Here is a 15,156-nt window from a genome sequence, read left to right as displayed (position 1 = left end):
AAACAGGCCTCCCATCCCACAAAGTTGTTTGCATTCCTTATCAACTCTTAAAGAGTCAAGAGATGGTGGGCAGAACAGGGAGTGCACCCTCCACGTTCCAACAGGCTCTCAGATGCTTGAGAAAACCAGAGCGGAGGAAAAAAACGTTCAAGAGACAGAAAGGAATGACTTTTCAGACAGGCATCAGGGAGCCTGGATTCCATTTCAGACATTCTACATTCCACGATCCCGACACAGAAACCTTAAAAAACAGCGCCCTAGGTAAAGAACCACCCTGCCTGAGTAATGACTGACGATACATTTAGGAACAACTGTTACATCAAAAGAAAACCCCGCCCTTTCAAAGGCACAGTTTTTATGCCGGAATGTGACATAAGCATGAATAACACATAAAGAAACACTATGATTTTGGAAGTTGGCTTGGATTCCCAGGGGTGATGAAACCTCAAGGGAATGCAAAAGACAGGAATAATTTTTTTTCTCCTGCTGGCAACGCCTTCATCCAAGCTATAAGAGGTGAAAACAGAGGAAGAGCCGCTAACTCTCTTGAGCCCGTTAGAGCGTAGCAGGGAAGTCTCCCCATTCTCTCTCTCTCTTTCCTGGCAAAATGTCCACCTCCACTATCAGGCAGTACACCTCCTCCTCCTCTATGAAGGGGACTTCATTTGGTGGGGGCTCTTCTCGGCTGTCCTCTGTCCATTATGGTGGGGGATACAGAGCCCCCAGCATCCACGGTGGGGCTGGTGGCATCTCTGTCTCTTCCTCTCGCTATGTCTCTGGACTAGGCAGCGGCCTTGGTGTCTCTGGACTAGGCAGCGGCTATGGGGGCAGCAGCTACTGCAGCAGTTTTGGTGGGGGCTTTGGTGGGGGCTTTGGTGGAGGCAGCATGGGTGGCGGCTTTGTTGCTGGTGGTGATGTCCTTCTGGGTGGGGGCGAGAAGGAAACCATGCAGAACCTGAACGACCGCCTGGCTACCTACCTGGACAAGGTGCGGGCGCTGGAAGAGGCCAACAGTGACCTGGAGGTGAAGATCAGGGAATGGTACAAGAAGCAAGGACCTGGTCCAGACCGGGACTACAGCCACTATTTCAGGACTATTGAAGACCTGCGGAGCAAGGTATAGTAATGGAATGGTGACGGTTAAAGGGGACACTTTCGCAACCTGAGTGTGGCAGGGCATTAGATGGAACTCTGGTCGCAAATTACATGGTTGAGCAAAACGAAGGGGCAATATATAACACGGTAGATACAAAGAGTTGCACTGAAGTGGATGCTAAAGTGACTCTTGAGCCTTATGAACTGAATGTTGGCCAGAGGAATAATAATGGCTTCACGGATGTCAAGTTTGAGAACTAAAGCAAAGAAATGAAGGCATTCATGCCCTTTCAGTGCTTTCGAGCTTAATTCTATGCACAGGGGTAACTGTTATGGAGGATGGAATGCCTTTTGTCAATATAATTAGTACAGTTCTTTTTGCACTTGGCAGCATAAGGCAAGTCTGTCCTGGTACAGAGTCTGCCACTTGCAATCCCTGTATAGAACCGGGATAGAATGAAGTCTGTTTGGCTTGCTGTGGGAAAGTCGGGTTCCTCCCTAGAGCGCATACATGGCAGCGCAGCCTTTCCCAACCCGGCACCTTCCAGATGTGTTGGACTACAGTTCCCATCATTCCCAGGCACCACCACTACATTGATTGGAATTATGGAGATGTAGTCCAACACATCTGGAGGGCACTAAGTTGAGCAGCATTACCCTAGAGACATTGCATACATTATGTGACAGCAGATCCGAGTTTCCATCAAATGAATGCTTCATAGGAGGCTGTGGCAACTCCTTGCTCTCTCATGTCTACCTGCGAGACACATGTTTTCAAACATACCTTTGACTCTTTCACACATAGCATTTTTATGTGCATGATATATGGCATACAAATGGACTGTTATTCAGAGTTGTGCATGCATTGAACTAAATAATACTGTGTGTGTATATGTATAACTGAATTCAATGTCCAACTGGTATACGTAATCTAAATACTAGAGTTTTACATATATTTTAGCATTTTGCAGAATGTATGCTGGTTCTGCTCATCATTGGGAGTGGCAAGGAAGCACTGAACCAAATCTTGGAAGTCCTCCTGAGCGCAGTTGGGAACCATCTCACCAGTTACCAATTCAGTGGTTAGAAGTCTACAGCATAAAATCAGATGATACTATGGTTGAGAAGTTTTCCCCAGAACTCATTACATGATCTAATCATTTTTTATTACAATTCTGGTAGAAATCCCATATAGCTTTTAGCAATTCATTAGGCTCTTGCCTTTGAAAATTTGACCCGAGGTCCTTCCAAAATCCTGGTCTGATGATTCAAAGCGTGAGAGGTGTTGATTGATGGAGGCGTAAAAGTGGATTCATTCCTAGTTGGGATCATCCTTAATAGGACTGATACTGCAGGTCCAAGAAAGAAGCAGCTAAAAAGTAGAGTGCATTGCTCCAGGATAGCCGTGGTTTAATTCGGCTTATCTATGGAAAGATGCCTCCAGGAAGTATAACAGGGCTGTGAATGATGCCTGTGCCTCTGGCAGGAGTGTGGGCTCACTAACGCATACCGGATGTTACTTGCATTCCAGGCATGTACTCCTTCTGCCAAACCACTGAAATCACCCAGGGGCTGAGAGCTCCCCAGGGCAAGGAGGGCAGGGCAGGGCTCTGATGCAGCTCACCCCTTTACCTACGCTTCCATGACAGGCTGTCGATGAGTAACAGTAGCAATGATCTTGTACTGGGCTCGGGCAAGAGATTAGGGGAGCTCTTTCAACACCCAATTTGCTAAATAAATAAAATGCCATGACAAATCTATTTAATTTGACCTTGCCAAGTAGGTTGCATTTTACAGAAGAGGGACTGAATCTGAAAGATGCCATGCGTGCAGCTTCCTTGTATGCTCATGAAATACTCAATGTTTGCTCATCCATTGTTCAATCCACTGACATTGTTCCTTCCTCTTTATGTTCTAAATCCTTTATTTCAACCTGTATAATTAAATACTGTTGACCTTCAACTTCTCATGGCTCCCCTTACAAATCCATACTAAGTTTTGGAAGCTGACACCTAACTAGGAGCAACAATTAGAGAACAGCAACCTCACTTCCTTCCTTTACAGTTTTCCCATTCTTAACTGTACCCATTTGGACTAAGGTGGCCACCTACATATTGCCAAAAAAGGAGAAAATGCACCACCAAAAAGAGAGGGCAGAAAAGGGCACACAATTTGCATACAATTTGCATATGCTGATGTATATGCAAAATTAGAAATAATGACTAATTTAAATGGAAATACAACACATCTCACCATAATGGGAGAAAACGGTGGCCAGGTGACCTGTGTGCCTGCTGCTCAGCCTGCTGTCCAGGTGCTCACGTCTGATGGGCAGCTTCAAGGCCTTCGCTCACCTTCCTTGTGGTTTGTGATCTTTAAATTGGATGGCTCTTCAGACAGAGGGCAACTTCAGATAGAGGACTGCCCTCTGACTGCCCTTCAAATCGAGAACTGTCCTCTATATAGCAAGACACATGGCCACCCTAATTAGTACTTTCGTATAGTACCGTATTTCTTCGATTGTAAGACGCCATCGAATGTAAGACGCACACTAATTTCAGTACCACCAACAGAAAAAAACAACCCTAAGACACACCCGCGATTCTAAGATGCACCCCATTTTTAGAGATGTTTATATGGAAAAAAAAGTGTGTCTTAGAATCGAAGAAATAGGGTAGTAAAGACAATAGCAGAGATGGGTGCAGTAAACCTATTGGATACACAGATCTAACTTTGTCCCTATGCATTGTTAATGCTTGTTTTAGTCCTGTAAAAACACACAACACCTAATTCAGGCAACCTCTTTCAACTGCTTCTTAGTATACCTGTTTCCCTTTCCAGATACTAGCTGCTACCATTGACAATGCCAGCACTGTACTGCAGATTGACAACGCACGTCTAGCTGCAGATGACTTCAGAAACAAGTACGTTCGGGGTGGGGGTTAACCATAGGAAGTATATGATCAATTGGAATGAGGAGGGCATGGAAGCAATATTGCATTTGGAGTAGGGTCTCTCATCTATGGATAACAGGACTGATGAATTAGCTTCTGGATGTGAGGGTAGGGTGACCACGTGGAGTACAGCACTCCTGTATCTTTAGCAGTTGTATAGAAAAGGGAATTTCAGCAGGGGTCATTTATATGCATGCGGCACTTAGTGAAATATCCTCCTCATCACAAAAGTTAAAGCTGCAGGAGCCCTGCCCACTTGACCAAAGAAGGCAGGGCTCCTGCAGTGTTAACTGTTGTGGTGAAGAGGGAAAATCACCAGGTGCTGCGTGCATTCAAATGACACCTGCTGACATTCACTTTTCTATGCAACAGTTAAAGATACAGGAGCGCTGTCCTCCTTTCCATATGGTCACCTTATTCGAGGGCTAAGAGAGCAGCCAAGGCAGATCAAAATTAGGGTTGCATGAGGATTTTGTCAACTGACCTGATCTGTGCCTTAGGTGGAGATGGGAACGTGGTTATCCTTCAGCTCTCTCCCTTCTCCAAATTTTGAGATGCAGCTCTCAGCTTAAAAAAATGCACCAAAACACATATTTTAGGATAAAATACATTTAAAAATGCATACTACAAGATAAAAGAGCTTTCGAAATGCATATTTTGTGAGAAAACAGGTTCAAAAAGATGTATCTAAATACAAATGTTTGCGCTTCTCAAGAAGAATTCAGATTCTAGGGTTGTCTAACCCTCAAACAATCCTTTCTGCCCGGGTTTGCATGACACAACAAGCTACAGCAAACCAGGCACCAAGCAAAAATGGTGCCCATGGACACCTGGCATGATGTGACAGCCCCTGAGGGTAAATTAACAAATGGTGGGCTGTCAGGTCGTGCGAACCAGGTCCCTGTCTGTTTCTGGATGCTCAATCTGCTCTGCTACCAGAGTTGCAGATTTATCAATATCTCCATCTACCATTGCTTTACCTACTCTGATGTCATTAATACAAATTCTCCAGCTTTCTGAAATGAAAATACTCTGTGTACTTACCCGATTTTCATACAAAGGATCACTGCCTGAGCCTTTGCCCACACTATTGCAATTTGCTGATGGTTCTATTTATATACCACCTTTTCTGCTAAAAAGGCAGTGTACAACAATTCAAATCAATAAAAACTTAAAACAATAAACCCTGAAGCAGTGTTTACCCTGAAACAACCTGACTTGTGCTGATTCCTGAAGCTGGATATGTTAGTACACTCTCCATAGTAGTTTTTTAAAAAAATTAATTAAGAATTTTCTAACAGAATGTCTAATCTCACAATGGATCTGAGCATAATAATCACAATTCAAAACACATTCAGCAACATTTACTATCTGGAGCAGGTAGGGGAAGGGATGGAAAGGAAATTGGTGCACATCTTTGCATATTTGGAGACAATGGTTGATCAGGGCAGGTGCCAGCAAAGCGAAACTGTTCCCAGTAAATAATTGGGACATATGATAACAATTGAGACATATGATTAAGAGAATTGCCTGACGCCGCTTTAGGGCTTTGAGACCCTAGAATCTGAACAACAGAATGACATTTAATAGGGATAAATGCCAAGTTCTACATTTAGGAAATAGAAACCAAAAGCACTGTTACAAGATGGGGGATACTTGGCTCAGCAATACTACAAACGAGAAGGATCTTGGAATTGTTGTAGATCACAAGCTGAATATGAGCCAACAGTGCGACATGGCTGCAAGAAAGGCAAATGCTATTTTGGGCTGCATTAATAGAAGTATAGCTTCCAAATCACGTGAGGTACTGGTTCCTCTCTATTCGGCCCTGGTTAGGCCTCATCTAGAGTATTGCGTCCAGTTCTGGGCTCCACAATTCAAGAAGGACGCAGACAAGCTGGAGCGTGTTCAGAGGAGGGCAACCAGGATGATCAAGGGTCTGGAAACAAAGCCCTATGAAGAGAGACTGAAAGAACTGGGCATGATTAGCCTGGAGAAGAGAAGATTGAGAGGAGACATGAGAGCACTCTTCAAATACTTGAAAAGTTGTCACACAGAGGAGGGCCAGGATCTCTTCTCGATCCTCCCAGAGTGCAGGACACGGAATAATGGGCTCAAGTTAAAGGAAGCCAGATTCCAGCTGGACATCAGGAAACACTTCCTGACTGTTAGAGCAGTATTTATTTATTTATTTATTTATTACATTTTTATACCGCCCAATAGCCGAAGCTCTCTGGGCGGTTCACAAAAATTGTACGACAATGGAACCAGTTATCTAGGGAGGTTGTGGGCTCTCCCACACTAGAGGCCTTCAAGAGGCAGCTGGACAACCATCTGTCAGGAATGCTGTAGGGTGGATTCCTGCATTGAGCAGGGGGTTGGACTTGATGGCCTTGTAGGCCCCTTCCAACTCTGCTATTTTATGATCCTATGATTCTAAGGCCTATGAGCAACCTGTATGGATTTGAACATATGGGCCAAACTAAATCTGATCTTTGTCACATTGTTCCTACGGGCTATGATAATCATAATCATGGACGTTGCTGGCCATTTTTTCATCCAAAAGCTTCAGGGCCACTGAGCTAACCTGGAAGTACTGTCTCAAAGTCAATCTTGGGAGGGGAAATAAGCCTTGATCATAGAAAACTACTGAAAAAAACAAATAACCCCCCAAAGTGTGTGTGTGTGTGTGTGTGTGTGTGTAGCAGGGGGAAGGATCTGTCATTTCATTTGTCCTTTTTTTGTTGGTGCTTCCAGGTTTGACACGGAACAAGCTCTGCGTTTGGCCGCTGAGGCCGATATCAATGGACTGCGCAGAGCCTTAGATGAGCTGACCCTGTCCAGAGCAGACCTGGAAATGCAGATTGAGAACTTGAAGGAGGAACTGCTTTATCTCAAGAAGAACCATGAGGAGGTGAGAAGCAAAGCCACCAATAAACATACGTATATACATGACCAGTGGGTTTGAAGGAAAATCTGTTGCATGTTGGTTCCAATCCTATAACCAGTTGGGCAAGCTCAAGATTTGCCAGTTGATGCACTGGCCCACATTCAAGGTGGTTTGTGATGGGGTGGAAAATGCCTCGTTCACAGCAGTGAACCAGCTGACCAAAGGCTGGTTGTTGGCTGTGCAGGGAGGTATTATATTTCAGGTTCTGCGGAGGGGCCATTGCCCAGTGGTAGAGCACAGGCTTTGCATGCAAAAAGTCCCAGGTTCAGTCTATGGTGTCATCTCCTGTTAAAAGGTCTCGAAAGCAGATGATAGGAAAAAATTCTACCTGAGACTGTGGTGTGTGACTGGGTGTCATCTACACGTGCCAGTGACTACATATGTAGAGTCGGAAGATGTGTTTAGGGCTTGAATCAAGACTCTTGGGGGATGTCTATACAGCTTCCTTACCCCGACCTAAACGTGCAGATTCACATTTCAGGACACATGACGCAGCTGCCCATTTGCCGCAGTGCTGGGGTTTTAACCGGAAAATGCGCAGATTCATAGTTGCGATTTACCGCGGCTTTTGAATCAACCTTCGAGTTTGCACCGCATTATAGTTATGTATCATTGGGGAGTTAAATTGAATTTTGAAATCTGGGCATAGCTTTGAGGGCAGGACAAAGTGATTGGCTGAATTCCCGCCTTCCCACCTATCGTGTCCGCCTCTGGCTGCCTCATTCCTTCCTGCCGTTTTCATTTTTAATTATATAAATCTGCGGAGCTCCACAGATAGAGCTTATAAAATTAAAACAAAGAGAGGGGTACGGGCAGCCAGAGGGAGGAGTCCCCCTCTCACATCCTCCTCTGCTGCCTCGTTCCTTTCCCCCTGGTTTTTCTCTTATATGAATCTGTGGAGCTCCGGAGATAAAACGTTAGGGTTCCGTAGCTGCGTATGTGCACATTAATAACTGCACTACAAAAAAAAAAAAAAAAAAAAAAAAGCTTCACGCCCACTGGAGCAACTTCACTCCGGAAGGGCTCTCTCTCGTATGACTGCATATTCTGAGCAGTAAATTCAGGAGATATATTACTGTTGCTGCTGCAGTGTGACGCTCTTTGCCTAGATTCGAAGCTACGGAAATTTCTTAAAGGCTTGGTCACCTGAGGGAGGGGCTGTCCCCAGATTAAAGGAAACAAGGTGCATCTCTAAAGTACAATGTGGGTCTAGGTTTTCCTGCCACGGCTGAGGAGTTCAGAACATATGGAGTGCAAAAGGGAGTTCATGTGCACCATTTGGATGGTCTCTAGCATGAATGGTTGCTGATGTACTCACTGGTGGTAGGCACAGGTGGACAACACAGATAAGTCGTGTGACCTGGTATAAGGAAGCTTCCCATGAAGTTTTGGACTCCTTGACATACCTGGAACAGAAGTGGAGATAATTTTTCTGATATTATCCCCTCTTAGGAAATGAGTATTCTCCGAAGCCAGATGGGTGGAGAAATCTCTGTGGAAATGGATGCTGCTCCCGGGGTGGACCTGACCAAGATCCTGGCAGAGATGCGCGAACAGTATGAGAATCTGGCAGAGAAGAACCGCAAAGATGCTGAGCAGTGGTTCTTCAGCAAGGTGGGCCTTCCCAGAAAGAATGCTGGATGTTCTTAAAAGGATACGTATGTAGCACTCTGAATTGTGTCTAAACAGAGTGCCTTTCCCTTCCCTTTGCAGACTGAAGAGTTGAACCGTGAAGTTGCCACCAATACAGAGCAGCTGCAGACCGGCAAGACGGAGATCATAGAACTGAGACGCTCCGTTCAAAGCCTGGAGATCGAATTGCAGTCTCAGCTCAGCATGGTATGGGAGCACTTACTGGGGAGGGGGGGAAATTGGTAGAAGGTCTCTGAAAGAAACCTAGTTCAAGGTCCCTTTCACATTTCTGTTTGCAGTGTATTTCTGGTCACTGCATAACCGTGACTGGGGTGGGGGAATACCATTAGTGAACATTTACCCAGAGTACATCTATGTATTCTATTGGTTCTAGTTTTTACTCATTAGCAACCCCCTCCCCCCAAAAAAACCCTACTTAAAAAGAGACATATAGACCCAGTCCAGAAAAGCTTACATTCTGTCGAAATCAATGGGATAACTTAGTACTGGTGACTTACCGTATTTCTTCGATTGTAAGACACCATCGATTGTAAGATGCACACTAATTTCAGTACCACCAACAGAAATAAAAACCCTAAGACACACCTGTGATTCTAAGATGCACCCCATTTTTAGAGATGTTTATATGGGAAAAAAGTTCATCTTAGAATCGAAGAAATAGGGTAGCTTTCCTTTGACTGTGGCATTCGAGAGTAAGTTGGGAAGGATTTGTCTTGTCATCCTATTGAACTTGTCACATAGCCTGAGATCTTGGTGTTGTGGTGGACAGCTCAGTGAAAAGGTGGACCAGTGTGCAACTGCTGTGAAGAAGGCAAACTCCATGTTAGGCACAATTAGAAAAGCAATTGAAAATAAAACTTTCCTTATACAAATCTATGAGTTGACCACACTTGGAATGCCATGTACGGTTCTGGTGACTGCACCTTGAAAAAAGATATTGTAGAGAGGGGGAAAGTGCAGAAAATGGCAACTAAAATGATCAAGTGGCTGGAGCAACTCCCCTATGAGGAAAGGTTAAAACACTTGGGGTTCTTTAGCTTAGGGAAAAGGCAAGTAAAGGGAGGCAAGATAGAGGTGTACAAAATTACAGATGGTGTGGAGATATTTTTCTTCCTTGTTCATAATACCGTATTTCTTCGATTCTAAGACACAGTTTTCCCCCCATATAAACATCTCTAAAAATGGGGTGCGTCTTAGAATTGCAGGTGTGTCTTAGGATTTCCCCCCCCTGTTGGTGGTACTGAAATTAGGGTGCATCTTACAATCGATGGCGTCTTACAATTGAAGAAATACGGTAGTAGAACCCAAGGTCATCCAATGAAGCTGATTTAGGACAGATAAAAGGAAGGACTTCTTCACACAGCGCATAATTAAATTATGGAATTCACTTCCACAAGACGTAGCGATGGTCATCACTATGGATGTCTTTGTCTAAAAGGGGGTTAGACAAATTCATGGAGGTTAAGGCTATCAGTGGCTAGTCCTGATGGCTATATGCTGCCTCAGTATCAGAGGCCTATGTACACCAGTCGCTGCCGCAAGGGTGCTGTCGCACTCATGTCCTGCTTGTGAGCTTCCCATTGGGGCATCTGGTTGGCAACGGTGGGAACAAAATGCTGGACTAGATGGACCCTTGGTCTGATCCGGCGTGGCTCTTACATTCTTATGCCTCTGAGAAAGCTGGATATACTTAGGGACCGAAGATATTTCACACTCCTCCCCCAGTATTCTCAGAACATTGAATCTAACCTCTCCTTGCCCCAATTCTCATTTCTGATCTCAGAGAACGGCACTGGAAGGCACCCTGGCAGACACAGAGTCCCGCTATGGTGCCCAGCTTGCCCAGATCCAGGCCCTGATCACCAGCGTGGAGGAGCAGCTGGCCGAGCTGAGGTGTGACATGGAGCGCCAGAACCACGAATACAAGATCCTCCTCGACGTCAAGACCCGCCTGGAACAGGAGATCGCCACCTACCGGCGCCTGCTGGAGGGAGAGGAAGCCCAGTATGTAAAAGGGGGCAGGATTCATGTGCTGGGCAGGGATGGCAGGAAGAAGGATCTCAAAAGATTTACAAGGAATCAGGTGTTTTTAGACTAGGAGCGGATCTACACAGAGTCATCGGGGCGCCCTGAAGGCGCTTGCATGCGGCTCCTGGGCGCCCCGAAACTCCTAGTGTAGATAGAGGCGGCGGCGGTGGCGGCCCCGCATCGCCCCTCGCGGGGACGGGGCGAAAAGTTTCCAGGCTCTCCGGCCGCGTCCTTGCCACCGCCGCTCACCTCCACTGTCGTAATTCTGTTCTTCTTTGCCTCCCCCGGCTCTGGGAAAGGAAGTGCGGGCTGCGCAGTGACAGGCGGGAGAGCCGGAGGCCGCGGGTGGAGGACGTGCTCCGCCGCAGCCCTCTCCATCACCGAGTCAACGAAGAGGGAGGAAGGGAGGAGGAGGAGGAGGAGGAGGCAGTGAAGGGACTCCCCGCCCCCCGCCTGGGGTGGGCATGCTGGAGAAAAAGGCGGCGAGAAGGAGAGGTCAGGCTAACCCTGGCTGGAGAGCCCGGAAACTTTTCGCCCCGTCCCCGTGAGGGGCGATGCGGGGCCTCCTCCTCCTCCTCCTCCTCCTCCTCCTCCTCCTCCTCCTCTATCTACACTAGGAGTTTCGGGGCACCCTGGAGCCGCACGCAAGCGCCTTCAGGGCGCCCCGACGACTCTGTGTAGATTTGCTCTAGGACGCAGGCAGAGAGAGTGCTGGTTAACGTTCTCACATTTGTCCGAACTTTTCCGAGTGCAGAGAAGTTCCGGGGTGCAGTGCTGAAAACATTAATAACGGCATTGCCTCCTAATTATGAGAGGTAGCTTTTGCTTGTTAATCGTAAATTATTTCACACTTCTTTCAATACCTTGAAAAGCATTTATATACTCAGATGTTGTAAACATTAACACTTCTTTAACTGATTCATTATTTGGTAAAACGTGTTAACTGATCAATTAATAATGCATTAACTGGTAGACAGCCCTGACTATTTACGTTTTTAAAGAGATAATTTTCTATTGTAGTGTCATTGGGAAGCTGTTTGTGCTTCTAACCTGACCACGTTCATTTCCCCCCTTTCTTCTCTTATAGCATCAGTTCCCAGTACAATGCAGCTGTATCTGGAAGAGACGGTAAGAATGCATCTCAACTAAGCAACTAAGGATACAACCCTATGCATGTTTAGACAGAAGAAAAGGCCTAGAACTCCCAGAATTCCCCAGCGAGCCATGCGGGGAGCTGTAGGCCTTTTTTCTGTTTACACATGCATAGGGTTGTGTTTAAGAAGTTCAGGCTACAATTCTGTACACATATATCTGGGAGTAAGTCCCACTGAATTCAGTGGGTCTTGCTTCTGAATAGACCTGCAGAGGACTGCAGTGTCAATGGGAAAGGTAGGGGAGCCTTTAATGTAGCCTTGGTGCCTTCCAGATGGACTACAACTCCCAGCATCCTCTAGACAACACATCTGGAGGGCACCAAGTTGGGGAAGGCATCCTTAATGGAACCCAGAAACAAACCCCAGCTCCTGACTCCCCTCATTTTTACCCAAATCATTTCCAGTTGTCCAAAACAGCCACTAAGAAGGAAAGGGAGCAGCAGCACCTCAGCCCTTCCTGTAACCTGAGTGCCGGAACCCTTAATCTTGCACAACGTTAGCAAATGCTGCCAGCCAAACAAGCCAACACTTCCGTAAAACAAAGACCGTCAAACCTTCACCAAGATCACCGTCTTGAGCTGCAGTGTTACTAACGCTAATGTCCCATGGCTGTAATTCTGAATCCCACTGCAAATTGTTCAGCAGAACCTAAAAGCATTTACTAAGGAGTAAACCCCATTGAACTCAATGGGGATTAGACCTGCTTAGGTCTGTTAATAATTCCTCATCCCTATTCCTTGCCCCAGAACTTCAAGTGGATGTCGAGGGAGTGGGAAACTGAGATGGGGGATATTCATCTCTGCTATTCTAATACTGTATATTTATGTGCTCAGACTATACATCAGGAGCAGCAATTCCCCATTTCCTGGAAAAAAAACATCTGTGGCTTTCTTAGTGTGGAAGCAGAAATATTAGCCATTCTGCTTACATAAAGAGGCATAGGAAGCAAGAGAGGCCTTCCAATATTTCTTGTTCCCTCAGGCCCTGATTGGCTCCCACAACAGCCTCCTGATTGGTTGAGGGCCTGATATAAGCTTCCTGTGTTGGCAATTCGCCCCCTGTCCTGATCATTCTGTCTGTGAGACAATGTTAGGAAGTGAAATCATGAGATGTCTGAAGATAAAATGCTCCCCCTTCTCTTGCAGTGGCAAAGACCTCACGCCAAGTCCGCATGATTGTCGAGGAGGTTGAAGATGGGAAGGTAGTCTCTTCCCGTGAGCAGGTCAAACAGTCCACCTACTGAAAAGGACCAACTATCCTAAATGCCTCAATGTATACTGTGGATACACCCAAGAGAGTTTTAGTGTACCAGTATCTTCACACTGTTCTGTAGTGTGTGTTCTATATGCATGTGTATGCACATGAAATCTTCACAGAAGAAGCAAAGACCCACAGTTTGATGTCCGTTTCTGTCAACTACCGTCCCTGCCTGTAAGCAACTAATAAAGTATTGTTCCCTCAGTCATACAAAACACAAGCTTTCCTCATGATTTTAAACCAGGGCTATTCCAAAACTTGGATCTTTGAGGGTTTCACCAGAAAAGATAAAAAGGGACTCCCGTTATGGCTCCAGTATTTTGGATGGGCCCTTGGACAAAATGCCCTCAGTGGGCCCAGTCTCTCAGTAGATTCTCCTCCTCCTTGCTTCTGTCCCCACTACCCATTCACTTGCTGCCTTCCTCTGGGCCCAATTCATACAACTGCTTATCAAATGCTCAACATAAGTGTACAAGGCAAATGAAGGATGATGCTCTATTTCCTCACTGTTTTTGCTGTCTGCATGCTTGGAGAGGACAGGTGAGCAGGCCGTGATAATATGGGGTAGGAGCAGCAGGGCCAGGAGACTTTGGACAATGATAGCAGCCCCTTCAAGGGAGAGGGCCTCAGTAGGTGCCCAATAATACCAACCCCTGGAATCTGCAACTGTAATCAGCCAACACAATACAATTTCATGGCTCTCTGTAACTCTGCTACATGGCAGTTACATCTCTGTGGAAGATCAACCATCACTCCACCCCCCACTCCAATTTCAGTGTAGTAACGACTCATGCTTAATTTCTCAAATATATATATATGCTAGGGCTCATGTCTGTCTGGAAACATTACCCTGTTCTGTGGAAGCTTTTCCTTCTAAACCCTGGTATTGGGGGAACTCTCTACAGGCAGTGGTGAGGAGAAATGCACTCTGACCCTGCTCAGGGGTACTTGGTTGATAGATGCTTCATTCATATGTTCTAGGCTCAAAACATGGGTGCCAGGGTTAAGACTTTGGTGTGCTCTGGTAATGAAGTTGCATGGTGGAATTGGTTCATGTCAGAACCAACTCTCCTCAGGTAGAGAGAAACCATTTCAGATTTCTGTAGTGAGAAGGGTGGAGGTGAGATTCACAGCAAATGTCAATGACCCTATCTTGGCTTTTTTAAAGATTCAATTGAACAAAAAGTGCATTTTAAGAGTATTTGTTGGGATTACCATTATATAGCTCACCATACGTTTAGCCCAGACCAGAGAAAATTAAGAGGTGATATGATAGGCTTCTTCATATATAGATGATAAGCAAATCTGTTCAGTTACTCCAGAGGGTGGGAGCTGAACCAGTGGGTTAAAATTACAAGAAAGGGGATTTTGACAAAACACAAGGAAGAACTTCTTCATGGTCTGTGCTGTTTGACTGTGGAATAGAACACCTTGGAATATGGTGGATTCTCCTTCATTAAAGGCACAACTCTATCCATATTTAAACAGAAAAAACCCTCCTACAACTCCCAGGATTATAGAAACATAGAATAGTAGAGTAGGAAGGGGTCTATAAGGCCATTGAGTCCAACCCCCTGCTCAGTGCAGGAATCCACCTTAAAGCAGGTGGCCGTCCAGCTGCCTCTTCAATTCCCTAGCCAGCATGGAAGTGTAGGACTTTTTTCTGTCCAAATATATGTATAGAATTTCACTTTAATAGATTTTCAAACAAAGGCTGAATGGTCACCTATGAGGGATGCTGTAGCAGTGGATTTATTTAATTTAAAGCATTTTTACCTCGCTTTTCAGCCAAAAAAGGACTCCCAGGGCAGCTTAAAAAGATTAATAAGACGTGATTATGTATAGTGTCCTGCACTGGATGGGTTGGACTAGATGATCTCTGAGTAAGGATGTCGGAGAAATCCACAACAGATTCAGGTGAGTTTGGATTTTCATGACTCTGACTTTTGGATTCTTTAGTGGACGGGCTTTTTATGGGCTATGCAGATTCTGCAGGTTGCGAACTAGTTTTTCACTTTTGGGGGGTATTCTAATTTGCATTAGGACTAATGTACATTAGTGAAAG

General features: G+C 45.5%; 1 protein-coding gene across 2 annotated transcripts; it reads left to right on the top strand.

Annotated features, from left to right (window-relative positions):
- The first annotated feature begins 607 nt into the window (after positions 1-607).
- Positions 608-13,264, top strand: LOC134406896 (keratin, type I cytoskeletal 14-like). 2 transcript variants are annotated; one of them, XM_063138542.1, is made up of 8 exons: positions 608-1,117; positions 3,937-4,019; positions 6,807-6,963; positions 8,452-8,613; positions 8,713-8,838; positions 10,436-10,656; positions 11,768-11,808; positions 12,980-13,264. In XM_063138542.1, the coding sequence occupies exons 1-8, from the start codon at positions 608-610 to the stop codon at positions 13,075-13,077; spliced, it is 1,398 nt and encodes a 465-aa protein (XP_062994612.1). In that variant the 3' UTR covers positions 13,078-13,264. The 2 variants fall into 2 exon arrangements, with proteins under 2 accessions (XP_062994612.1, XP_062994613.1); XM_063138543.1 differs by lacking the exon at positions 11,768-11,808 and adding an exon at positions 10,720-10,737 and having other exon boundaries at positions 10,436-10,660; positions 12,988-13,264.
- The last annotated feature ends 1,892 nt before the right edge of the window (positions 13,265-15,156 follow it).

The sequence above is a fragment of the Elgaria multicarinata genome, chromosome 11 (genome assembly GCF_023053635.1).
Source record: "Elgaria multicarinata webbii isolate HBS135686 ecotype San Diego chromosome 11, rElgMul1.1.pri, whole genome shotgun sequence".
Classification (NCBI taxonomy): Eukaryota; Metazoa; Chordata; class Lepidosauria; order Squamata; family Anguidae; genus Elgaria; species Elgaria multicarinata.
This window is presented reverse-complemented; position numbering and strand designations above follow the sequence as displayed.